General features: G+C 54.6%; 4 protein-coding genes across 4 annotated transcripts; 3 read left to right on the top strand and 1 right to left on the bottom strand.

The window, feature by feature from the left end:
• Window positions 1-564: 564 nt before the first annotated feature.
• POLE4 (DNA polymerase epsilon 4, accessory subunit) lies at window positions 565-3,061 on the top strand. The gene is made up of 4 exons (XM_075077801.1): window positions 565-819; window positions 1,876-1,960; window positions 2,244-2,285; window positions 2,622-3,061. The coding sequence occupies exons 1-4, from the start codon at window positions 604-606 to the stop codon at window positions 2,633-2,635; spliced, it is 357 nt and encodes a 118-aa protein (XP_074933902.1). The 5' UTR covers window positions 565-603; the 3' UTR covers window positions 2,636-3,061.
• A 732-nt stretch (window positions 3,062-3,793) lies between these two features.
• LOC142049757 (uncharacterized) lies at window positions 3,794-12,685 on the top strand. The gene is given in 6 exon segments (XM_075077689.1): window positions 3,794-3,905; window positions 4,949-5,044; window positions 7,031-7,179; window positions 8,251-8,512; window positions 11,852-12,033; window positions 12,623-12,685. Coding segments are annotated over 6 exon segments (864 nt in total).
• Window positions 12,686-15,450: 2,765 nt separating this feature from the next.
• Window positions 15,451-18,198, top strand: LOC142049613 (bone morphogenetic protein 2-like). The gene is made up of 5 exons (XM_075077456.1): window positions 15,451-15,712; window positions 15,829-15,965; window positions 16,355-16,477; window positions 16,937-17,135; window positions 17,792-18,198. The coding sequence occupies exons 1-5, from the start codon at window positions 15,451-15,453 to the stop codon at window positions 18,196-18,198; spliced, it is 1,128 nt and encodes a 375-aa protein (XP_074933557.1).
• A 1,461-nt stretch (window positions 18,199-19,659) lies between these two features.
• Window positions 19,660-25,889, bottom strand: LOC142049773 (potassium voltage-gated channel subfamily V member 2-like). Its single transcript, XM_075077720.1, has 2 exons — window positions 22,902-25,889; window positions 19,660-20,687 (listed from the first exon to the last, which is right to left on the bottom strand). Exons 1-2 carry the CDS (start codon window positions 24,192-24,194, stop codon window positions 20,415-20,417), a joined length of 1,566 nt encoding a protein of 521 aa, XP_074933821.1. The 5' UTR covers window positions 24,195-25,889; the 3' UTR covers window positions 19,660-20,414.
• Between the last annotated feature and the right edge of the window lie 2 nt (window positions 25,890-25,891).

The raw sequence follows: 25,891 nt of genomic DNA on the forward strand, positions 1-25,891 counted from the left end.
TGGTCCCTGGGGGTCCTGTGGGGGGTGGTGTATGCCCAAGGGGCACTGGAGGGTTTGATCCCACCAGCCAGAGGTGGGATGGAGAGGGGGTTGTTGGGAGGCCCCACTCTGGACCCACGGGGAGCCGACGTGGGGGCACAGGGTGGGCAGCCGGTGGTGACAGTCACCCTCACGGAGCGGTGGGTCCCCATCATTGCCTGCCCCACTGTTCCAGCGCCACCACCACAGGCAGGCCAGAGCCATGTTTGGGGGGTGAGAGGGAGGCCAAAAAGCCATGTTTGGGGGTGATGGGGGAGCCCCAAAGGCCATCTTTGCAGGGGATGGGGACGATGGGGACGACAGGGACAACGGGCTCGAGGCTCACGTTTGGCGAGGAGTGCGGGGGAGGCGGAAGGGCTGGGGGAGGGCGATGACGGTGAGCGGCCGTGTTTGGGGTACGGGGGCGGCGGGGAGGCCGCAGGGCTGCGTGTGGGGCGGCGGGGAGCTCACGGCCCGTGCTGGGCGCGCTGAGCGGCCCCGCGCCCGGCGGGCAGCCCCCTCCCGCCGCGGCCCGCCCGTCTCCTCCCCGCGGCGGCCCCGCGCAGGCGCGGCCCGGGGCGCGGGATGGCGGCGGCGGCGGGGGCCGTGCCGGTGCCGGTGCCGGTGGCGGGCACGGAGGCGGCGCCGCCGGGCGAGGAGGCGGCGGGCGCGGGGCCGCCGTGCCCGGGGCCGGCCCGCCTGGCCCGGCTGCCGCTGGCGCGGGTGAAGGCGCTGGTGAAGGCGGACCCGGACGTCAGCCTGGCCAGCCAGGAGGCCGTCTTCGTCCTGGCGCGGGCCACGGTGAGGGGCGGCAGCGGCGGCGGCGGCCGGTTGGCGCGGGAGGCCCCGGGGAGGCCCCGCCGCGCCGCTGCCGGGCCGGGGCCGGGCCCGCGGGCTGAGGGGGCCTGCTGGGCCGCGCCGGGCGGTGGGAGCCGCAGCCCTGGCGCTGCGCTCGGGCTCTGTGGGACGCGTGGCTTTATATATATATATATATATATATATATATATTTTTTTTTTTTTTTTTTAAAGAGCTGTTTTTCTTGTTTTGGAGGGCTTCCTCTCCCAGCCGACGCCTTGTCCGGTCGCGGGCGGCGACGGTGGCTGGGCGCCCGTCCGGGCTCTCCCGGGGGAAGCGGGACGGCGGCCCCGGCCCTCCCCCGGCGGCTCCCACGACCCCCCGGCTGGGAGGCGCCGCCGGCGGGAAAGGGCGGCTCCCTCGGTCGGGGATCGCACCGGAGGCAGCCCGAGGTTGCCGCTGTCCGCACGCTGCGAGCGTGGCCGTGGAAGCGCATTTCCAGCTCGCCCTGGCTGCACGTTGAGGGTTTGCGATGTGCAAATCAGAGCGACGTGGAACAGAGGGGGTTTTTCCTCCTCTGGGAAGCGTCTCCCACCGCGCGGGCGAGCTGTGTTTGGTGGCATCGTGTGGAAGCATCCGTGTGCAGAGTCTGGTCTTTCAGCATCTCCCCTCAGCAGCGCCTCGGCCTGCTCGGGGCACCTGCCTGCCTTTCTGGTGGCACGTGAGGACAGGTGTGCTCGGAGCGCACCCTCTGCAGAGCACAGAACCCCTCCCCTCCTTCAGAAGGTGCCCTGTGAGCAGCAGCTGGTGTGTTGCCAGTGTCCCAGAGGTGTTCAAAGGAACCATCTCCAGTACACTCTCAGCCTCCTCTCCTCCCTTGTTACTTCTCATCTGCATCACTCTCCAACAATTTGTTTCAGAGCTATTTATTGGGAATGAGAAATGTTAAGATGGGCATTCTGGTTTCTTCCCAAAGTCTTGTAGGACCTTTCCTTTCCTCAGGATATTCTCTCTTCTCTCTCTCATCCCCTGTGTGAAACTGTCTTGTTCTTGCATTGCAGGAGTTGTTTGTTGAAACCATAGCCAAAGATGCTTACGTGTACGCTCAGCAAGGAAAAAGGAAAACTCTGCAGAGAAAAGACCTGGGTATGAGAGCCTATTCTGTGCTATCCTTAGCAAAGAAGGGTGGAGGATTTTTCCCCCTGTCCTAGTCTATGAAGCAGTCATAGGGGCTTCTCTTTCTTTCTCTGAAGATGGGAGAGCAAAACTTCTACCAAACATTATGCTAATAGTTTCACACTCCAGCTCCAAAACAAGTAAACCTCTTTGAAACTGACCACTGTGGTGTAATTTCAAACGCTGCTATTTGAAGCAGATGCAAATACGGAGTGCGTTTATCTGTGTTAATTGTTTTCAATTTGCTTTTTAGATAATGCCATTGAAGCTATTGATGAATTCGCTTTTTTGGAAGGTGAGTTTCTACTTGGTTTCACTTGGTTTCGATATTTTGCATAATCTCCTTCTTGGGAGAGGAAGAACTTAATCATTTGCAGAGCCCTCTGTTTCCACACCTTTAATTAGAGAGGGTCATTACAAGCTACACTGTTGAGACATGACACACAAATCAAGGGGACCCTGAGGCAGACACAATACTTTTTAGCCAGATTTTATTTTACTTGTGTGTGATTTGCTTAAACTTTAGAAAGTTACTGCATATTGCTTTGGCAGCTTGTAATCAAGTTTCATTTGTTCATATAACTGCATTTCTGATTCCCGAGACCAGATTTTTTTTCTTTTTCATTTTTAGGTACTTTGGACTGAGCTGGACAGACATGGAGCTCTCTGAAGAAGGAGTCTGCAGAGGATGACGTGGGGTGGAAAACAGGACATTGAGAGTTCAAAAATAGTTCCTAGAGTCGAGACCCTGAAATGACAACCATAATATTTTGTATAAAGTTTAAGTTGTTGTAAGTTCTTTATTTAAAATGCATATTTTTTCATAACTATTTTGTAAGTCACTTAACTGTGCCCTGCTGCCATGGGGCAGGCTGCTCTCCGGGTCACGCGGCAGTCGCTCAGAGTAGCAGTCCCTGCCCCTCCAGGTATTCCGCAGCACCACAGAGCTGTGAATGGTGAGTGGCCCGGCTCAGATGCCCAGGCACGGTGTGTTTTTTCTTATGGAAATGTATTTTTCTTTGTATATGCTTGTTTCTTGGCAAAACACAATTAAATTTTTTTAAAATTTGTTGTTGTTGTTGTTGAACAGCTGTCCTGATTTATCCTCCGTGCTGCTGGGATGAAGGGGTTGGTGTTCCTGCAGCACGGTGGTGAATGGCATCGTTTGGGGACGATGCCTTCTAATAGCATTTTGCTTTTGCTAATTGTTTCCTCAAGGCGTCTGTCCCAGAGAAGCCCAGTTGTCCTCCAGGAGCTGTGTATGAATTCCAGGGGGATTTGGCTTGTTCCTAGGGGTATAACAGCTTCCATAAATTTCTGTAATTGCTGCACCTCTAAGAAATAGTAGTAAAACAAAAAAAAACCCCAAACCTCCTCAAAACCCAATTTCGAATGCCAGAGTGGTGTTGGATGCATTACAGTGCCATCACTGTTCTCTCGTGTGCTCTCATTCCTGGATCTGGCAAGAACAGTTTCTCTGGGATTTGGATGCAGCCCCTGCCACCTAAAACGGGCCAAACTGGTGCGGAGAGCCTAACTTCTGTGACGGAGAGCCACATGCAGCAAGTGTTCAGGACAAATGGTGCCCTTGAGCGGCAGGTCTGTGAGAGTCCCTGACAGCACAGAACACTCTGCCTCAGCTGTTTCCAGGACACGGAGACCAGTACTTCCCTACATGTGATCAGCAAGCTAGAAAGAAAGATGCCTCCTCCTGGCGCCAGGGCTCTGTCCCACTGAAGAGAGGCGAAAGCAGAGCTGCAGGCCTCTCCGTTTGGTCGTGGGGAACACACTGGCATTGCCGATATGTTTGAGTCCAACCGTGTTGCTGCCTTTATCAAAGAGCCAGCTCCAGCTCAGTTTTGTTGCAGGAGGGACAAAAGAGGGTTGTCCCTGGATAAAAAAGCCACTGAACATAGTAAGTTGAGTGAGGATGAAGGACACCTGTTTCTTTTAAATGAGGGGACTTGAAAGTGACTCTGAATCACTGCAAACTTAATCAGTTTGGAAGTGGTGGTAAGAACAAAGACCCCCAAGGGCACTTCCCCAGGCTGGGAGCAAAACCAGCTGCTCTCAAGAAACGGTTTGAAGTCTTCCCGTAGCCTGATCTGCACAGACATGTTGTGGGAGAGATGCCCAGGCTGCTTAGGTGTTCGTTCAGATCACAGTCCAGAGGCGTTTGCTGGATATGTGCGACCCCATTTGTCTTTGAGCTCTTTACCCTCTCACTTGCTGAGGGAGGGCTCGGTATAAGTATCAGAGATACTGGAGGCCTTTCCATGTTCCCCTGCGTGCAGTAGGCAGGACCCACTAGCCATACTCGCCTGCCTAGGGCTCTTGCATGCTCCCAGCTTCACCAGTAAGTTCCTTTTTCCTTCTCATTGCTTATGGTGCTGCTTTGGCCTCTTGCATAGATGAGGAAAGGGCTTGTGTGGGTGGGTGGTGTGAGGTTGTACGTGGGCTTCATTCATATCTGGTGCTTCTGTATGGGCACAGCATATGTCTTCTATGGTGCTTCACTGTGAGTAGCATGGAGGATTGTCTGCACTCAGCAAATAATTCAGGGTTTGTTTCAGATTTGTCTACCGGGAGTTTGGTGCCCGGGAGCTGCTTTGTGCTCTGCGAGATTACTCTTCTTACCCGGGCTCGTGTTGCAGTAACGTGGAAGCAGAAGACAGCAGCGGACTGGTGTCCTACGATAAAGCAGTACTAAACACAGTCTTTTCTTGGAGTAATTAATCAGATAGGGCCTTTAGCCCAACCAGCCAGGTCTGAGAGGTCAGATGGATCATGTCCATTTAGAACTACTCTAAATCTCTTCCTTAGGCTGAAGCCATTTGGTTCAGGACAGCGGGTGGCTGGTGGCTGGTGCTCAGTGCTCAATGCCTCCTCCCAGCTCAAGCAGGAGAGGTGGTGAATTATAACTGGGGTAATGCTGGGCTTGGTGGTTTGTGACCGCAGGTGCTGGAGCCGTTGGCAGAGAGGACGGGCAAGGGAACCTGTTTGCAGAGAGGGGCTGCTGCAGGAGGCAGAGCTGTTTCCTCCACATCGGCCACGGTGAGTTCCCCCTTTGCCTGCAGGAAACCTGGATCCTTTAAGCTTCCTCACTCACATCCCACCCGTCATCCCTCGGATCTTTCTTGATGTTGAAATTATCCTAGTGACTTTTCACTCGGGGGATTACGGCTAGAAATACGCTGAGGACTCATTGCCCAGATAATCCAACGCTTAAAGCATGTTTTGTAAGATACGAAGTGATGAGCAGCCTGGCCTCCGGGTCTGTTAATCTGCACTACAGAGGCTTCATTTTCTGTACCAGTGTGCTGCAATGTGGTTGAGTTCTGTGGCTGCCTTTGTTTGGTACCGTGTAAGTGCAAGACTACTGCAGGATTTTGGTTCCCAAGATTGGTGTCGGAAGGGCTGTCTGCCAGACAACAGGTTGTCCTGACTTTACTGTGCAAAGTAGGAAACAGCTCAATTTGTTCACCAGAAAAAAAGCCTGTGGCCTTCAGGAGTAGTCATTAGTCTCAGTTGCCCTTGCAGACGTGTGAAAATGGCTTTAAAGCGTTTGACCGGAAGTCTGAGGTTTCTTAGGTACCTGTACAAATTTAGCCGTTAGTGTTTGCAAAATATCAGGTTCTTCTGTGAACAGTAGGCATTATAAAATGATCATATCCAAATTAAGAACTGTCACAAGCAATGACGGCTTGTCATCTCCAGAGGACACAACTTTAGAAGAGTAAATAATGATGAAAATAGTAAAAATAGAGATAGTGATAAAAATAATAAACATGGCCCATATGGCTGTGGGGATGGGAGAGCCAGATTAATGGTGTCTTCACCTGGCAAAGTGTCCTTGGCAAAGTGACCGGCTCTCTGTGCCCTTGCTGTGGGCGAGGAGCGTCCACAGGCATCACCCCCCAGGGAATGGCTAACGCACTGCAGATTGCTGCCTGGCTTGCTGCTCGCTGCCTTCCCTGGGCCAAGAAACGCTCAGGCAGCTAGCAGCAGTGCAACCCAAGCGTGAGTTTAAAATGTTCCTACGTATTTCTTGGTGTCGTGCAGTATTGTGATGGCAGCTGGCTCTGGCGCTGGCACTGACAATCAGTCTTTAAATCAATGCAAAATTCAAGTTTTGTGGCATGCACTGGGTCTGCAGTTCCAGCAGGTTAAAGCAAATTAGTTATAGTGGTGTTGAACTACTCAGTGGGCGCTTTTAAGGCCAGTTTTCTCCCTATCATATGATGAAATGACGATTTAACTCTTTGAGTATGGGCAGCACTATAGATGAAAAATAGCTCATTTTAGAATGATTTCCAGAAGAAGCAGCCATTAGCCAATAACCACTGATATTTTGCAAACTCAAAGTACAGCAGAGCAGACCAATCTAATCCTGGATGCGTGGTCCCGTCTCCCCTATCCCACAGCCTTCCCTCCTTCCCATCCTCTGCCTGTAGCGCTAATGTGGCAATGCAGCAGCTTTGGGGAGCTGCGAAATTGGGATTTGGTGGAGGGCAGATTTGTTTTCAGCTCAGGCAGCTCCGTGAACAGGTTCATCAGGCTCTGGGCACAGTTGTGTTTCTTCTTCTGCCCTGAATCCGCTGGGTGCTCAGGCTTGTTCGGTATGTTCAAGGTCTGCAGTTCAGCGACAGCCGAGCATTCCCATTTTCCCTTTGCTAATCAGTGTATTCATCTATTCTCACCCCATCCTTCATGAGCTCACTCAAGAAAATAAAACCTGCTGTTTCCTAGTGAATTGTTAATTGCATTCTTTTTATTCTGCAGTGCCCTTACCAGTCTGTTATGAAATGTTTTACTTCTGGTCAACAAACACAGTAGCCATGTCTGCAGCAGTAGTGAAGGGCTTTCTGTCCAGGATTTGCACAGGCTGAAGGAGTCTCTCTCCCAGGCAGACTTCCCAGGGGTGGACTGTGTTGTTTTATTTGGTGTGTGTGTCATACTTTGCCCTGGTTTGAGCTTGGGCCTCCCCAGCGTCATGCAAATAGCGAGGAGTAATCCTTTCGTCCACCTTGTGTTTCTCAGACGTCTCTGGCAGTCCTGTCAGTGTGGGTGTTGGAAAGTGCCGGTCCAGCTGCCTGCCCCAGCGGATCAGCTCACCCCACCCTAGCCTCCTGGGGCTCTCCAGATACTCCTCTATGCTTGATTTCCTTAGAAGCAAGAAGGTGAGAAAAGTGCGTTCGTGTTATCTCCGTGGCAGGAGTGGTTGGGTCTGGTGAAGGTCATACACTGGTGCCTGGGGCTGTGATTTTATACATGTTTTAAAATACCTGGTTTTGGCTTCTGCATTGCAGAAAACCCGTCACTGAGCCTCTCGTCCTCCCTTAGCCAGCAAGCAGCGATTATGCGGGCTAGACAAACAGAAACTATCCAGCAATACTGGATACCTCATGGCAGAGGAAGGGCCGGGGTTTAGCTGAAGGGCTATCACAGCACCTACCCAGCGGCTCCAGGCAGCACCCACGTATATTTCTGTCCTCCCCCAGCCCAGTAGCAGGACCAGTAACTCTTTCAACCACATCTGCTGTACATGAGAGCTGATGGCCTGTACATAGAGGGGTCGGAGGCCTTTTTCTGCCTGATTGAGGAAAACTGGCAGGACCCATGATTTCATGATTCATGTCTGGCCTTTGAGGTGCTTATGTCATTGCCTTGTCCCATGCCGTGCATCACTCCTAGGAGGGACTAGAAGGAGCCTGTGCATTTGAGGACACAACTATGCACAGGCTGCGATGCTCTCCATATCCCAGGAGAACTGACAGTGCCTGAAGTCCCATCTCCACCAGGACAACTAACCCTGGAGAGGGAATGGAAACAAGCTCTGCAGGGTGCTACATGTGTGTCCTGTAAGCGTTCACCTGGGGGGCTGTAACTGCGAAAAATCTTGTTTCCATTTGTCCCATTGTTGTCACTGCTTATGCAACATCTTCTGGGTGGTCAGGTCCACATTCGTTCCCCAGAGTTGTCATCATGCTGACCCTCCAGATCAGGGGCATGGGGTGAAATGAGGACCACTTTAGCTGATTGTAGCAGGGTTTGGGGGAATAAACTGTTTTGGTGTCAGTGTGTCACTGGGAAGGGCAGCCCCACAGCACGCAGGGCTGCCATGCAGGGAGAGAGGAGTAAAAGCTGAGTCAATTCTAGGTCAGAATTGTTTTTTATCAGGGAGCTGATGCTGGAGGTTGTTCTCCATGACATGGTTTTACTAGTGCATAAGCCACTTGCCCTTTTCTGCGCACCTGCAGGTCAGGCACCCCGACTCGCCGCTGCGGCCGGGAGCCCCGCATTCCTGCCCTGCGGGTTCCTGCTGCGAGCCTGCCCGCGTGCACATGGAGTGACTCCTGCTCTTGGAAGACCTTCGGGAGGTGGAGGTGATAGACAGCTGTCACTGCAGCACCTGCCCTGAGGAATGTCTCCGTCTCCCAGCTCTGAAAACCTTCTTTCCAGACTCTCCCTGGGAGGTTATAGTCGATGTGGGGAAATGCTCTGACCCAACCTCCAGTGCAGGTATGGGAACGGTGGAGAGCTCCCCTCCCGCCAGGAATACGGGACAAGTCCTTCAGTGTGACCAGCACAAATGTCAGAGCTCAGAGCGTGATCTAACCATGCTCGGGTCAGCCACAAAAACCCTCTTTGCCTTAGGTGGGAATGGGATTGTGTTTTACATTGTTGGGGTTTAGGTCTTTTCCTTTCTGTTGCTGAGCCCTTACAGCTCAGGTCTGCAGGTGAAATGGTAATTCTCTGCCCTGTCATGGTGTGAGGATGGAAATACAACCACCTCGTGTTACGGGGAAGTGTCTTCTAACCACGGATCATAGGTTCAGAGTAATCCAGGCTGGGAGGGACCTCCACTCTGACACCCCCACTCAACCTGATGATAAAAGCTCTTCTGAAAACAGACCACTTAGCAACCACTAAAAAATGGTATTTCCTTTCTGACGGACTGAAATGCCCTTTCATCTCAGCACCAGTGAGCTACACTGATGCTTCAAAAATCACTCAGAAATGGAAATTCCAAACTAAATCGTTCCAGAGAGGTCAAAACCTTCCACTGGGATAAAGCTCAGCTGGTTTGTCCTGAACTGGTGTGCTGTCTTGTGAGCTCACACTTAGAATAACCTGAGAGTCATGTCAGTGAAGATTAACTGATCTGGTTTTATCAGAATGGAAAGTCGCGTTGAAATGATTTTCCACAATTGCGTGATAAAATCAGTTCTCCTGGAATTTGTTGATGTCATTTTATTGCCATGTCTGCATCTAAAACCATCCCGTTAAAACCTTCCTGGCAGCCCCCATGACGCGGCTGTACCACGGCCACTAGAGAGGGACAGAGACCTACGCGAGTCCTAACACAAGCTTGAAAAGCAGTGAAGGGGCCTGGGCTAGCAGGGCTGGGGAAGCCAGATGGGTGGCCGAGGAAACAAAACCCCCAGGGGCTCTGCTTGCAGGTGAGCATCCCATCCTTGGAGGGCTGGAGGAGGGTCAGCACACAGGCACCGGAGCTCCCGCAGCCCTGCGGTTTGTGTAATCTGGCTGCAAGACACAGCAAGTGGAAAAGAAAATTAAGCAGGGCGAAGTGCTTTTTTCCAGAGCAGGGGTGAATCAGCATTTACTTCCCAGACGTGTGGCTGGGAGGTGCTGGACATGCTGTTGTTCCCGGGGTGGCTAATGGACAGCGGCTCATTCAGTGATAATGGCCCAGGGCTGGGAAATGTGGACTCATCCCCAGCTTTGCCTCTGCCCTAGGGCAGGTCTCGGCACTTTCCTTCTGGATTTTCCCCCCAGTAAAGTCAGGCTGACACTTTCAGTGTCATGTTAAAGACTGGCAACCTCAGAGGAGCAGGGCGGGGGGAGCCTGGAGGAGGATGTTAAAATCTCACCCAGAAATACTGGCTTCCAGAAATCAGTTGTCATCTTGTGTCCCCCTCTTAAGGCATCCCAGAGAAATTTGCTTTCAGAAAATGCTCTTCCCTCCCCTGAAAACACAGCCCCATCCTGGAACAAAGAAATCTCCTCCAGCAGCTGATGGAGGAGCTGGGAGGGGACTGGGAGGAAACTCTCACAAACATTTTAAAGCCAAGAACCAAACACAAACCCTGAAGAACCCGGACCCAAGGGCTGGGACAGGGCAAGACTAGGTCCTGTCTTGAGCCAAACCCCAAAACTGACTTAGCCATCATCTTAACCATCCTTTCTCCCCTCCTCTAGCTCATGCAATGGAGATTTTAATCCTAATTTACTTGGTGAGGGAAAGAAAAGCTGGGAGGTTTGGCAGATAAACTCTTTCTCCACAGATTGTATGTCCAAACTGAGCCAGGCAGGAGATTCTGTGCCTGTTTCCTTCCAGATGGGCATGAGTTATTGCCAGAGGAGCCTCTGTCTCTCCTCTGCAGATGCTGAGCCCCTGCCTGGGCCAGCTGGGACCTGCCATGGAGGTGGCGTGTCCTGGCCTGGAGGTGACATGGCAGCAAAGATGCAGGCTTTCGGCATGTCCACCCAGAGCACCCCCTCACCCTGCTCTCTGCATGGCTTCCTTAGCAAGCAGCCTGGCTATGCCAAATCCAAACGTAGCTTTTTTTTTGCCCTGGGAATTTTTCACTGAGTTAAAACTTGAATAGGGAAAGAAGAGCATGGACCTGCTGGAGTGGGTCCAGAAATTACCTGAGGGCTGGAGCCCCTCTGCTGCGAGGCCGGGCTGGGAGAGCTGGGGTTGTTCAGCTGGGGAAGAGGAGGCTGCAGGGAGACATTATTGCGGCCTCCGAGTGCTTGAAGGGGGCCTGTAGGAAGGATGGGGCGACCTCTTTAGCAAGGCTTGTTTTTACAGGACAAGGGGTGATGGCTTTAAACTAAAGGAGGGGAGATTTAGAGTGGATATAAGGAAACAATTGTTTGCTATGAGGGTGGTGAAACCTGGCCCAGGTTGCCCAGAGAGGTAGTGGAGGCCCCACCCCTAGAGACATCCCAGGGCAGGCTGGACAGGGCTCAGAGCAACTTGATCTAGTTGAAGATGTCCCTGCTCGCTGCAGGGGGCCGGACTAGATGGCCTCTAAAGGCCCCCTCCAACCCAAACCATTCTATGATTCTAAGAGGCAAAGCAGGAATCAGTCCTGCACCCCCCAGACCGGGGCCATCGCCTGCCTTCCCTTTCCTCCCCTCTTGTACCAGCTTTCCCCCATCCCACAACACGGGTAGGGCAGACGTAATAACTTGTGCCGATGTGGGGAGATGCTGCCTCCATCACCCCAGCTCCGGGTGGCTCGTGCGCTTGCGTGGAGAGCTGAAAGCCTAGCTGAAAGCAAACCCTTTGGAGGTGCTCTCCAGGGGAGCCGGTGACACTGGCTCCAGCATCCAAGAAGCTCATGCAGGGCACAGCCCCTGGCAAATCCGGAGAGAAATGCTGAATAAGGAAATGTTAAATAATGTTCCCCAGCAGCGTGGCATGAGACTGTGTCTCTGGAAAAAGCACTGCCATGAATATTTTATGCTCAAAGACCTTTTTTCTCAAAGATAATGTGTAATAGCTCAGGCTGTCTCCCAGAGATGGGGCTTTCACAGAGTCAGGTGCAGGATTCACAATTTGCACCCAGCATAACCTCTCCTTGCCCTGTGGTATGAAGCCGAGGTAGAGGAACAAAACCTATCACTGAGGCCCTGTGCTGGTGAAGGAATGAGCCCCAGACTCTCAGCTGGGGACCCTCACACAGAAAACAGCACTTTCCACGCCAGGTGCTGGCCACTGGGGCCTGATGCTGCAGGTGCCGCATGGCAGGTCCCTGGTGAAGATGCTGCAGCTGTAGTGCCCTCAGGTGCAGCCCTAGATTAAATTTCCTTCTTGTTTCCTTGCAGATGGACTTTTCTGCATGCTCACAAAGTTCAACACTGCTCTAGTCAAAAACCCAGAAGGTGTGGAGGTGGTTTGGATGCTGGAGAACTGTGACATGAAGGAAAAATGTTATCGTGTTTCCCAGGTGGAACATCTTTATGAAATTGTGCACAGCTCTGCGGGACACAGTGAGGAGTGGCTCCAGGTTGGTTTCTGGGGGCTTGGCCTCCTCTCTGGTGGGCTCAGCCGTGCTGCTGGGCCCACACGTGGGCTTTGAACAGCTGGGGATGCTATGACATGGGCAGCTTCACCCTGGTAGACCTAAGCACACCCTGGCAATAACCTACAGCAGCAAAAATCTCACCTTTATATTAACTTATGCTACAAAATGTATTTTACTGGCACTAATTTGTGTATATATCAGTGCTATGAAGTAAAAACTGGCCTTTCTTTGGGGTGAAGATTTCTGTGAAAATAATGAAGGGAGCAGTGAGATATTTATTTTTAAAATTATTTCATCTTTAAGCATGTCTTAAGCTTAGTTCAAGGGAGTCTCTACTCTCTACTTCAACACACCTTTGTGCACAAGGACCTCTGACTCAAAAAACACTGGTGTGCCCCCAAAACACTTCTGCTTACCAGCTTTCCCTCGCTGCTGCACTTTCTCAGGGGCATACGTTGAGCCTGAGGATGGAGGGCAAGCGGAGGGTGCAGTGACCAGGCCGGTCCCCTGGGGTGTTCCCAGTGAGGTGCTGCAGGGGATTTTCATGCCTTTGTTTTGCAAATCTTTGCAGGAAATTGATGTGGGAAGGTGCTTGGGCAGCTGCTCCTCGGGGGATCCCTGCTTGCTTAGGTAAGCACAGCTGCCAGGATCCAGCCGTTCTCGACCCCCGGCACATCCGCACACGTTTAGAGGCAGGTTTGAGCTGTTCCCGTTCCTCTCAAGCAACACGTCTGCTGCTTCTGGGGCAGGACCTGGGGGGGTGGCACAGGAGCGGATTTTGGGTAGCCCCCACGGCTCCCCCTCTGGGCTGTGTCTGACCACGTTGGGACAAAGCTGAAGCAGAGCAGCGTCTGCAGTGGTGTGACAGCAGCACGCTGCTCTGGGGCTTCAGAGGAAAAAGAATAACCTGCCTGTTGGGCGGCTGGTTGTAGAGCTTGTGTTTCCGCATGATAGCAGACTCAGATGGGTCCTGACAGTGGCTTTCTCCAGCCTGGGACATGCCATTCCTGCCCCCTGACTGCTGGCAACGCCATGGGGCAGGAGAAGGAGGAGGAGGGGGATGCGCTGGGGCCGGCTGGGTCCAAGCCGTTGTTTCAGGTCATGGGGACAGCACTTTGTGCTGCTTGCAGAAACAAAAATGTGGCGAATCCAAAGGGAAGCAAATCAAATGACAAAGACAGAACGAACCCCTGCTTTGCACAGGCAGGGAGGGAGGAGGCAGTTCCTGAGTTGCGCCAGGGGTAAGGAATAGATGCCACTGGACGAACGCCGCCTCCCCGGTCCCCCACCCTGGTCCAAGGCATCTGCCTCTTTTCTGGGTGATAAAACACAGGCCCCGGGGCGTGGGGGGCCAGGAGATGTACTGGGTTTGTCTCTAACTGCAGGGACTCATGGGGTGGAAAGAAATGTCTGGTTTGGGCAGAAACTGCCTCCAGCCACTGCGCCCCTCACCAATATGACCTGTACATACTCAGGAGCCACTGAGACTGCGTTTGCACCATTGTCACCATTCGGCAGTGCAAGTGCAGGGGGTAGCGGGGCTGGGGAGGTGCAGGTGGGGCTCCTGCAAGACCCCCACCAGACTGTCTGTAGTATATGTAAATGAGAAAGGCTATTTTTTTGAATAAAAGCTATTTTAAACAGCTCTTGTATAAGTGAACCCTCTCGAAAATGTTTTGCAGCTTGTAAAATAAACATCATGGGCAATTCGCAGCTCCTTGGAGCTCTGCTGTGCAGCTCCATGGCCCCTCCGTCTGCCCAAGCATCCCAGGAGGATGTGGCCATCTGGCACAGGCTGGGGGTTGCACAGACCCGGTGGCTCCCTTGAGAAAATGTGGAGCAGGACTCGGAGAGGAGAGGGAAACACGCAGGTAGGCATGTTGGGGCAGAGGTGTCCCCTCTGTGGGCAGCCCTGCGGGATGTGCTGCTGCCACTGGTGAGCGGGGAAGAGGAGAGAAAGGGTCTGGAGGGTACAAATCGTTTCCTCTATCAATTACCTCAGGCCTGTCACTGCCTCCCTGCCGGTTCTGGATAATTAACAGCCCTTTCACCTGCCAAGCATTGGGTTGGAATAAATCATAGACGCCAACAGGGCGAGTAGCCCTCAGCTTGCCCGCTGTCACGTTGGCCTGGAAGTGCTTCGGCTGGGTGCCTGCGGGGCCAGGGAGTGCTGCTTGGTCCCTGCCGGCAGACGGACAGATGTATGGTGCTGGCTGCGCTGCTGTACCTTCCCCTCTCCATGCCAAGGCTCTCACAGAGCCCATACCGGTGGGCCTCATTCACAGGAGATTTCCCTGTTGCCTGTAAGGTCTAACAGGCTTTTCTAATCCTGCTTTTTTTATTGGATGCACTGGCGGGTATTGTATAATGCTGATTTTTTTTCTGTTCAGTCACATGGCATTAAAACAAACGGCAAATGAGAAGAGTCCAAGTGCACTGTGTCAACACATCCACCTTCAACAACCCGGTTCCTGTGTGACTGGGGAATAAGATCAAAAGAATTGACTTTTATACCATCATCCAGAGTGCTTAAGGTTCTCGTGATATTTCATTAATATTGAGCATTCATGAATTAGCAGCAAATGCCTTTTAATCCCAAGGAAGCCAACTGGCTATTTTTATGGGGAAAAAAAAAAAAAAGCTTAATTTCAGCTTGGTTCCTCCTGCTGCTGAGTTACTGCCACAGTCCAGGGCCCGGCAGTGCTGCGGAAGGAAGCTGCAGCCCCTGGGACTGCAGGTTCTCTGCTGGAAACCCGCTCTGCACCGAGGTCTCTGCTTGCCGGGCGCCTCTGCGTGGGTGTTGCAGTGGGGAGCATTGGGGGACATGCAGCCTGGGCTGCCCCTCCTGCATGAGGGTCCCTGGGCACCCTGCCCTGCACCCTTGACAGGGTCATGGGATGGAGACACCGGTGTGATGCCGAGCCCCGCGATGCTCCGTGGGGCAGCACAAGCTGCTGCGGCAGGAGAGGGGTGGGAAGGGGATGCTCGTCCAGCCTGCTCGCCTTTTGTGGTGGGGGGCTGCATTCCTCCACACAAAGGTCCGCCTGTTTGTCCCATTAGTACCATCATTAAAAACCAGTTAGTCTCCTAAGGAGAGCAAACGCAGCCCAGCCAGGGCCTTGCCGAGGGGCTGCGCAGCCCCAGACCCCCATGTCCCCCCGCCAGCCCCCGGGGAGCACTGGGGTGAGCCGTCCTCCCCTCCTGCTTGTGTACTGGGGCTAATTGGTGCAGGGCGCCCAGGAGCCCAGCTTCACACCTTGTTAGCATGGCAATTAGCTCTCTTTATCCTCCTGATTGCTCTTGTGCATATTTGACTCCAATCCATCTTCCCATCGAGTTATAAATGCAGCGCCAGGGAGGCAGGGGGGTGAGTCGAGCTGGGGCAGGGGCAGCAGAGCCATGCTGGGCGCCGTCCTGCTGCTGCTGGCCCTGGCTAAGCCGGTGTGCCTGAGTCCAGCAGGTGTGGAGAGCCGACGGGCTGAGGCACTGAAGAGGCTCCTGGAAGTCTTTGGCATGGAAGACCCCCCGCCCCGCCCGGCTCACTTCAAGCAGCCGCCCCAGTACATGGTGGATCTATTCAACACCATTGCCAATGCAGATGGGGTCACCAAGAACCCCGACATCCTGGAGGGCAACACGGTCCGCAGCTTCTTGGATAAAAGTAAGGGCGGGGGTCCCTGCGGTGCAGGGGACTGGGCTGTGGGAAGGGGCCAAGCACAGCTGGTGGAGGTGCTGCTACCAGTTTGACTCCATTTCTCAACCCGTCCTTCCCTCCAGCTCACGGGGAGAAGACGCGGTTCCTCTTCATCCTCTCCAGTGTGGCCAAGAATGAGAAGATCCTGACAGCGGAGCTGCACCTCTTCCGCCTCTGGCCGAGGGCCACCGATGGGCCCAAAAGGCACCACGTCTGCCAGGTGAGGAGGGAGCCAAGACAGGGACTGGGATGGGGACAGGATAGGCATGGGGTTGGGGATGGAGGTGGGGGATGTGCCCCAGCCTCTGCCTGGGGATGCTGCAGGCACACTGCGGTCACTTGCTTGCAATGGGAGCTTGGACTGGCTCAGTGACATTTATATGACATTTGTATGAATGTCACCGTGTTGCACAATCGCAATGATTTAACCATGGTGGGTTCTTAAATATTCTGATTTGTGCACATACAAGCTAAAGCATCTGCGGGTGTGCCAAATCCAAGCTGACAACCGCCCTACCACCCACCTCTCTTCCCCCAGTGCCTATGTCCAGGGTCTTTCCCCTTGGGCAGCATGCGCCAGCGGTAACTGCCCTTTGCTGCCTTTTCCAGGTCAATGTCTACCAGGTGCTGGAGAAGAACGAGCCGGACGGCCCTGGAGGGAAGAAGCTGCTGGCAGCCAGGCTTGTCTCGTTGCAAGGCTCAGGCTGGGAGGTCTTTGCCATCACGCAGGCTGTGAGTTGCTTTTCCCGTGGTTCTGGTGGCACAGATACCTGGGGATTTGCGTGCAGATGTGTTTAATCCATTTCAGCCCCAGGTCCCTTTTGGGCTCCATTGCAACTTCCTATCTGTAGTCTCTGCAGCAACATGGGAGGGATGCAGCCTCTTGGGGGGGAGGTAAGAGCCCTGCCAAGAGCCCTGGGGGCGGTTCCATCGTGCCCCAGACTGGTCCCACAGCTCCGCAGCTAACGCCAGTGCTGGCTCCTGCTGCAATATCCCCTGTGCCACAGCCCCAGAGCAGCACAGCCCCTTCCTACAGCTGGGAGACGGAGCGTAGCCATGGCGGGTCCTGGTCCACACCGCCCCCCTGCTGAGAGGGTGCCAGTTCTGCTGGCCTGGCATCTGCCATGGGGGCACCAGCACAGAGCCTGTCCTGGCCTGCAGTGCCACAGTGACACTTGTTTGGTTCCCCAGGTTCGTGACTGGACCGAAGATGAAAGCAGCAACCAGGGTTTGCTGGTGACGGTCCAGGGCCTGGGTGGGAGCCCACTTGACCCACCACTGCTACAGTTTGCATCTGGCAGTGACCACCATGAAAGCAAGAAGCCCATGTTGGTCTTGTTCACAGACGATGGGCGCCGGGGGGCGCCCCCGCCCGTGGCCAGTTTCCCAGGTGGGTCCCACGCACCCTGGCACAGCTCCCTCGGTGCTGCCATTGCCTTGCTCACAGGGTGCTGGTGTGTGCCCCACACATAGGCTCCTTCAAATCCAAAGCTCCTTCTCCAGCCAGAGCAAGAAGGTTTAGTCTGCGCAGGGGTGCACGCTCACAGAAGTAATTCTGGATTTTGCTTGCTCTGATGAGTGCAGCCATGGGGCTCTTGGTGGCTCTGCCTGGGTTGGTGACAGGCTGTGACTGAAGGGCCCGCTGCACCAAACAGTTGTAGACAAAACCTCTGGGGAGGGGTGGCTGGGGGGGCTGCACCATATTCACAGAATCATAGAATCATTAAGGTTGGAAAAGACCTTGAGGATCATCAAGTCTGACCATCAACTCAACATCCCCAGGCCTCCTATACTGTGCCCTGAAGTGCCGTGTCTACATGTCTTTTAAAGACCTCCAGGGACGGTGACTCCCCCACCTCTCTGGGCAGCCTGTGCCACTGCCTGACCACTCTCGCAGTGAAGACATTTTTCCTCATACCCAGTCTAAACCTCCCCTGATGCAGCTTGAGGCCATTTCCTCTCATTCTATCGCTAGTAACTTGGGAGAAGAGACCTCCTCCCAGGCTCGTGTGATGGCTAATGGCATTGGGTGCTCCTTTCTGGCAGATTTACAGCCTCAGGATCCCATTCTCCCCGCCAAGATATTGGTGCCCAAGCTGACCAGGCTGCGCAGCGTGCGCTCACTGGACCGGCTCCAGCCATGCCAGAGGCATCCCTTGTCCGTGGACTTCGAGGAGATTGGCTGGTCCGGCTGGATCATCTCGCCACGGGGGTACAACGCCTACCACTGCAAGGGCTCCTGCCCTTTCCCGCTGGGTGAGAACATGCGGCCAACGAACCATGCCACTGTGCAGTCCATCATCAACGCCCTCAAGCTGAGCGAGGGTGTCAGCAGCCCCTGCTGCGTGCCCGACAAGCTCTACTCCATCAACCTTCTCTACTTTGACGACGATGAGAATGTGGTCCTCAAGCAGTATGATGACATGGTGGCTGGGAGCTGTGGCTGCCACTGAGGTAGCAGGTGCAGGAAGGTGGAAACGCTGCAGTGGTGGAGGCTGCTCCCATTCCCTCCATAGCATCTCTGCAGGGGTCTTTGTCCCACAAAACCCTCTAAAAGAGACAGAGGCGAGAAAAGCAAGGGGTGCCCAGCTCTGTTTTGGGTGGTGTCAGCCCCCAGTAGTGCCCAGGAGGGCTCAGGGCCAAGCTCTGATTAACTCGGCCTGAATGAGCCCATGCGACTGGGCAGTGCCGGGGCAACAGCTCCATTTTGGTGTCCCCTGCACGGGGGTGCAGGTTTCCTTGCCTGTGCAGAGGCTTCCTGCAGGCTGTACTATATGTATATAGCAAGAGCACTAATATATGACAGAAACTGCCTGTACAGTGTTCTGTAAATGTCTGTACATTTCTGCATCGTTGTGACTTGTAAAATGAATTCAGTGGAACTATTAAAAGTGCCATTCTCGGAGGGGCTGCTTGTGGGATGGCTGTCCGCAGCGGGACTGGCCGAGGGCGAGCAAACACCCTGTGGGCACACGGACGGGCTGTGCCAGCAGAGATGGAGAGTCAGCTGCAGCACAAGGCTCTGGGCAGGGTGTGTGCGGGGGGATGGGGTGATGGGGCCTGGGGTTGAGGGGGGATGTTGAGGTACCCGGAGGTGCACCAGAGGTGGGTGGTGGGGAAGGACAGCTTTGCATGAAGGTAGGCAGAGGAGGTTGTGCTGTGCCCAGGGAGAAGCTTCCTTATGGAAGTGAAATGGGGAGAAAGAGCTGACCAGCTTTGTGGTAGATGTAGGTGCTGGGGGTCAGGGCAGGGGTCCCTGTCTTGCACCCGCTGGCACAGCCCCCTTGTCCCCTGCAGCCCTCAGCAAGAGCATGGCTGTCCCTGCCAGCCCCTCCAAGCCTCTTTCCAACAGTTTCCAACAGCATCAGCTTAACTGCGTGCCCAGGCTGACACTAGGACCCCCCCAGCAGCTCTTCCTCTCCAAGCCCAGCTTGCAAGTGACAGAATCCCGCCTGGCCTGGGGGGCACCAGCTTCCTCTCGCCACTCACCTGAAAGCAGTGCCAGCAGCTGTCAGCCCTTCCCCACCACTGCCAGCCTTGCAGCCTGGGGTCCCTTTCCCTGTCCCACCCAGGCACCCATTGACTAGGTATTGTACCACACCAGAGGGCAAATCCTTCCCCTGTGCACCCCAGACGTGTTCCCCATGGCCACCGAGATGTGAACACATGGCAGAGCCAGCCAGTGTGTCCTGAGCACATGCAGGTGTCCCAGCTCCTCCAATGACCCAGCGCCAGGCACCTCTTCCCAAAACCCACGTGCAGACAGGCTCACCTGTGTCCCACAAGAGCCCCGTCCTCCCACCAATGGGCAGGAGAGGTGGTTGTGAGCCCTGGGGAGATACCCCCTCCTCACCCCTGAATTATGGGCAGTTTACTGAATTACACGACGTGGCTGTCAATAATCCAAGGCAACAAATGGTTTTGGCCTGGTTTATTAAATGCCTGTTCCTGGAGATGCTCTGGCTACCAGCTCTGCACCCCCAGCATGCCCTTGGTTCCCGCTGCAGCAGCATCCTGAGGCAGGACTGTGCCCTCAGGCAGTGGGAAGGAAAGTGGGTTTGGCTGGAAGGATGCATGGCTGCAGTCTGTTCTGTGGGCCTTCACCCAAATCCCCCACTGGCCTCAGCCTGGGCTTGGCTGGGAAGGACTTGGGGGTCCCAGGCCCCTGCCTGCCAGGGGAGCCTGCGTACGTCCCACTCGAGCCGGGAGCAGAGCAGCACCTGCGCAGGGTCACACTGAGCTTCATCTCACCATGGGTGTCCACTTCCACCATCCTCCGAAAGGCGATGGTGTTCAGCCCCACGCACCTCACCACTTGCTCCCTGTGTCCTCGGGGTGCCCCACGCCCCAGGCCGCGACAGGCACACGTCCTGCCTCGGCTGCACAGCATGCTCTTTAGCTGGGCCTTTGCTGACCGCAGGGCCCAGCACACAATATTGAGGTGGGCCATGACACAGTTGCAGGCATTTTTCATCCCTCCCAAGAGCCCGAGCTGGGAGCAGCACCTGTACAAGCAGCAGACTCTCCCAGGCGTGGCTGTACCCTGCTGCTCGCTGCCGGGATTGTGGGGCCCCCCTAGGGGATGGGGCCTGCGGGAGGGACAGCCAGGCTGGAGGGCAGGACACGTCGTGGTGGAGGGGGTGTCGGGGTGGGGGCAAAGGGCCGGTGGTCAGTGGTGAGAGTGGGGGTCAGCCCTGCAGCACTCTGACAGCCTCTGCAGGACTCGCTCCTTCAAGCGGAATTTCCTGGAGAGCTTGAGCGAGTGGTTGATCTCATTCTCATGGGCCTTCAGCTTGGCATAGTAGTCAGAAAACTTGTTGTAGAGGATGGAGATGGGCATGCCATTGAGGATGATGCCAAAGGAGATGCAGCCGAACGCCACCACTCTGCCAAGCACTGTGTCGGGCACAGTGTCCCCATAACCCACAGTGGAGAGGCTGACCTGGGCGAGGAAGGGAAAGGATAATGAAATTATTCAAAAGAATAATGAAATTCAAGAATAGCAAGTGCAAGGTCCTGCCCCTGGGGAGGAACAACCCCACACACCAGTACAGGCTGGGGGTGACCTGATGGAAAGTGGCTCCTCTGAGAGAGTCCTGTGAGTGCTGGGGAGCAGCAGGTGACCCTGAGCCAGCACCAGGCCCTTGTGCCCAAGGGGGCCAACGGTGTCCTGGGGTGCTTGGAAAGGAGTGTGGCCAGCAGGCCGAGGGAGGTTCTCCTCCCCCTCTGCTCTGTCCCGGAGAGACCACACCTGCAGTGCTGCGTCCAGTTCTGGGCTCCCCAGTTCAAGAAGGGCAGGGAACTGCTGGAGCAAGTCCAGCGCAGAGCTACCAAGACGATCAGGGGCCTGGAGCATCTCCCTTATGAGGAAAGGCTGAGAGACCTGGGCTTGTTCAGCCTGGAGAAGAGAAGACTGAGGGGGTATTTCATAAATACCTATAAATATCTAAAGGGTAGGTGTCAGGATGATGGGACTAGGCTCTGTTCAGTGGTGCCCAAGGACAGGCCAAGGGGCACAAGTTGGAACATGGGAAGTTCCACCTCAGTATGAGGAAAAAACCCTTTGCTGTGCGGGTGCCAGAGCAGGGGCACCGGCTGCCCAGAGAGGCTGTGGGGTCCCTTCCCTGGAGATATTCACCCCCCGCCTGGACGCGGTCCTGTGCCCCCTGCTCTGGGGGTGCCTGCTCCAGCAGGGGGTGGGACGGAATGAGCTCCAGAGGGCCCTTCCAACCCCCACTATTCTGGGATTCTGGTGATAAAATCCTATGTGAACAAGCCCAGCAGATCCCACCTGCCAGTGCTGGGATCTGCTTCCCTCTGCTCCTGTGTGGGATCCGGGTATCACCTGGGAACGGCACTGCACTATGGCTGCAGCCAGCTCGGCGGCCCCTGCTCCAGCAGCCTGGCCAGCCAGGGCTCAGCTCCCTGGGCTGCACCCAGCGGGCTTACAGAGCCCAAGGCAAGGGCTGGATGAGGCCTCAACAGCAGAGACCAGAAGCAAGCCTCTGCTCTCTCCTCCCCTTTGCGTGTGTTTCTCCAAAAGCAGCTGGACATCCCTGAGCTGATCCTTCCCCAGCAGCCAGACTGTCTGCTGGAGCTTCCTGCCAGCAGGGCGCAGAGGCTCCAGAGCTTCCTGGCCGTAAGCTCCCCTGTCCCACAGGAGCAAACCTTCCCAGACCCTCCCTCCAAGGGAAACAGGCACTGCCCAGGAATGCACCCAGAGGAACTATGTTTGGATGACAGGGGAGCGGGACTATGGGGACAGGGTGAGAGCTGAGGCTGAGATGTTTGGGCTTTGCATGGAGCCACACCGACCAAGGACAGGATCAGCCTGTGATGTTTAAAGACTCAAATCTGGTGATTTTGCCAAGTGATTTTGTACTTCCTTGAGGAGGGCTAAATTTGAAGCAGGAAGCCTGGGGTAGCCAAGGGGGATTATAAGAGCAGAAGTGATCTGTGGGATCATTTAATCTGTAAATCAAAATGCCCTTGTAACCCCTGGCTCTCAAGTCCTTTAGCTGCTCCTCAGCTCAGAGGTAATCCCAGGTTTATGGTAGCACTCAGCTTAGCAGAACTGCTGGCGCCCAGCATGAGCAGGGCAGAAACAAGGGCTCCTGTCCCCAGCTGCAGCACACCCCGGTCTGTGTCCTCTCTCAGGTCACGGGCTGAGGCACAGTGCGACCACATTTCCTTGGTTCCCCCATGCAGCCATGGGTCCTCCAGCTCAGCCTCACAAGCTCTGACCCCCTCATGCCTCCCGAGCCCAGCTGGCCTGCACAAGCCTCAGGCTGTCCCAGACAGCCGTCCCCGTGTTCGCAGGGTCTGAACCACGTCCACCCAACACTTGGGCCCCACGACAGATAAAGGCCAGGCTGAGTTACATCCTCTTTGTCACTAACCTAGGCCTGGAGGTTCCCACCTCTGTCCCACCATCCCATCCCAGCACCAGCTTTTGAGCCTCTGAGCTTAGCCCAAATCTCCAATTTCTTTGAGCGTGCAGGGCTCTGGATTTCCCACCATTACTGAGCTGGTGGGAAGACTGGGCCCTCTTCTGCCTGCTGGCCAGCAGCAGTGGCAAATCCCTCGAGCACCAGGGCAGCCCCTACCCACGGAGCCTCACCACACCCCTCTCTGGAAGAAGGTGCTCACACCTTACCGCTGCCCACCACCATGCGTAGGGGATACTGGTGAAGCTGGTGCCTGGGACATCATGTTCCACCGAGTGCATGAGAGCGGAGAAGGTGAAGACCCCCATGGCGATGAAGAGGAGGAGGCAGCAAACCTGCTGGTAGCACTGGCGCATGGTGAAGCCAAAGGCCTGGAGGCCAGTGGAGTGACGTGCCAGCTTGAGGATGCGGAAAATCCTCATGAGCTTGATGAGCTTGAGGACTTTGCCCAGCTTGCTCACATTCTCCACCTTGTGCAGCTCCTCATGGTAAAGCGTGTCTCCTTCCTCCAGATTTTCAAAGAGGATCTGGACGTAGAAGGGCAGGATGGCCACCAGGTCTACAGCATTAAAGGCTGCCCGCAAAAAGTTCTTGAAGCTGGAGGAGGATATGAGCCGCATCAGGTATTCAGAGGTGAAGAAGATGGCACAGATCATCTCCAGCTGCTCCATCCACATCTTCCCTGTCTTGTGTTTCATCTCCTCCACTGTGCTCAGTGTCATGCCCACGATGGAGATAAGCACAAAGACACTCGACATGACAGCAATGATCTTGGCTGGGACAGAAGAGTATGGGTTCTCAATGAGGTTCCAGATCATCTTCCGAAACTGTCCCAGAAATTTCCCCTCAAACTGCCTGGCTGAGTCCAGGGGTTCCAGTTCTGCCTCCAGCTCCCTCTGTATTTTCAGGTACTCACTGAGTTCGTCTTGCTTTTCCTCAAACAGTATCCGGCAGCAGCGCTGGGAATATTTCAGATGGATTCCCCAGTACTCGATTTCCTCCACAAAGTTACTGGGGCACATCTCATCCATTATCCACAGGACCCCACTGCAGTAGAAGTGGAAGATGTAGTGGAAGATGGAAGGATCTCTGTCAAAGAAGTACTCATTCTTCTGCACCGAGTAGTCATCGCAAAGCTGCAGCTTCTTCATAGGGTCTGTATAAAGGGCCAGCTTTCCAATCCTGGTGATGGGATACCGGGCCGCTACCTTGTAAGCTATCTGGAACAATTTACCACCCACATTAATGTTGAGCAAGTACTTGTTCCTTTGGATGGGAGTCTTGCTTCTTTCCTGGCTTCTGTCCATCACATTCAGCATGGAGCTCCATTGCTTTACCAGGCTGTCCTGCGCAAACGGGATGTGGAGTTCATCTTCCTCCGGTGTCCGGCAGCAGCCCCGGTGTTCCCCTATCTTCAGGCTGGCAGAGAGACTCGCACGCCTCGTCCTCAGCTGCCTCATTGCTCCCGCTCCTCCGAAGCACTGATTCCCGTTACAGGCCATGGGACAGCGGCCCTGCCTTTATGGGAGCGCTCCCACCGGCATACACTGACCGGGACAAGTGCTGTGAGCTCAGAGGAGCAGCGGTGAGCTGCTGCTCGAGGGGTGCTGGCTGTGTCACGGTGCCACGTGGCACCTGCCAGGTCCCCAAAGCCGATTGCTTATCTGATTGCGCTTTGCATCGTAGGAGTTGGAGGCAGCTAAGTGTCCGCTCCTTAAGACAATAATGAGATTGAAGCACTAGCCCTTTATGTAAGGAACTATTTCCAGCTCTGCACTTCTCTTTTTCCTTATTTTGTTCTTATTAGCTGTTTGCATTTGTCACGTGCATAATAGCAAGGTGAAGAGAGAACATGAACTTGCCTTGACTTAACCCTGAAAGACCTCCCTTGCTAGGCCTAGAAAGGTGCAGACGTGCAGGGTTTGTATTGGCTTTGTACCCCCACGACAGATGCTGCTCTTGGCACCAGCCATTCGCTAAGCACACAGTGCTAATGCCACTGCTCCATCAGCTGACACAGGCCAGCGACAGGAAATGGTTGTTACCTCCCAGCATATCCGTCAAAACCCCACAGCACAGATTTACAGGGGAAGAGGTGAAGAAACCATCTCACCCTCCATGCAGTGCCTGAGCAGATCCCCAAAGGGACAGGTTGCTCCTGCTCCACTGCCCTGTGCCGCCTGCTGACCACACTGGCCTTCAAGCCCCATTATGTCACAGCAGGGACAGGAGTGTGGAACGGGACACTGGAAACCCAAGTATGCACTAAAAGTTCCCCTGAACTCCAGGAACTGAAGAGGAAGAAATAATCCTTTGGATTTGCAAGTAAAAGGGGAACTAAAATTAAATGGGCTGACCTTTGGTGTCTCACCCTGGAATACAACCCTACCTCAGCATGTAAAATATCACATTGATTTCCATGGACTGATCTAATTAAATACAGAGACCTGGAGCACAAAGCTGTGCCTAGGCTGAAAAGCAGCTCAAGCTCCACTACAATTGAATTCTCTGAGCCTGGGGATTAGGACCATAAAAACACTTCTAGCACCAGACAGAGGAAGGGAAATTGCAACAAACACAGCCCCAGGTTTTGGTACAAGACCCATAAAAATGTTTTCCTTTCAATCCTGAAACACCCAGCTCAGGAATAAGTAAGCAAAACCTGCATTATCTTGCAGCAGGAAGAGGCTGCGGCTGCTGTGACCCTGGCCTTGCCCCTCCATCACAGATCAAGGGGCTCTGCCCCACATACAGAACAGCACATCTCAGCTCAGCAGCTCGAGCTGAGGATGACCCACGACAGGCTGGTGACAGCTGACCTCTGCCACATGGCCCTGACAGCACAAGCGCTTTGATCAGCCCTGTCCTGCTGGGATTTCTGGAGCACCTTCCCGCTCTTCTGGGCACCCCACGCCTTTCACTTGCTCCAATGGAGAAGGAACAAGCTCACAGTCTTAAGTTTTTCACCTTGTTCTTGGCTAAGCTTTCCACTCACCCTCTATTCTGCAGTAGCACCCCTGGTGCCATTGCCAGCTGTTTCTCTTCTCCACCCACTCCCTGTATTTTCTCTTACAGCCGACGTGTGCTGGAGTCACTTTAGTCCCAGGCAGGCACAGCAGCACTTGCTTTTGCCATCTGCTCATGCCAGCCTACCCTCCACGAGCCCTCGTTCCCAGGATGTGACAATCCAAAGGTGATC

The sequence above is a fragment of the Phalacrocorax aristotelis genome, chromosome W (assembly GCF_949628215.1).
Source record: "Phalacrocorax aristotelis chromosome W, bGulAri2.1, whole genome shotgun sequence".
Taxonomy (NCBI): Eukaryota; Metazoa; Chordata; class Aves; order Suliformes; family Phalacrocoracidae; genus Phalacrocorax; species Phalacrocorax aristotelis.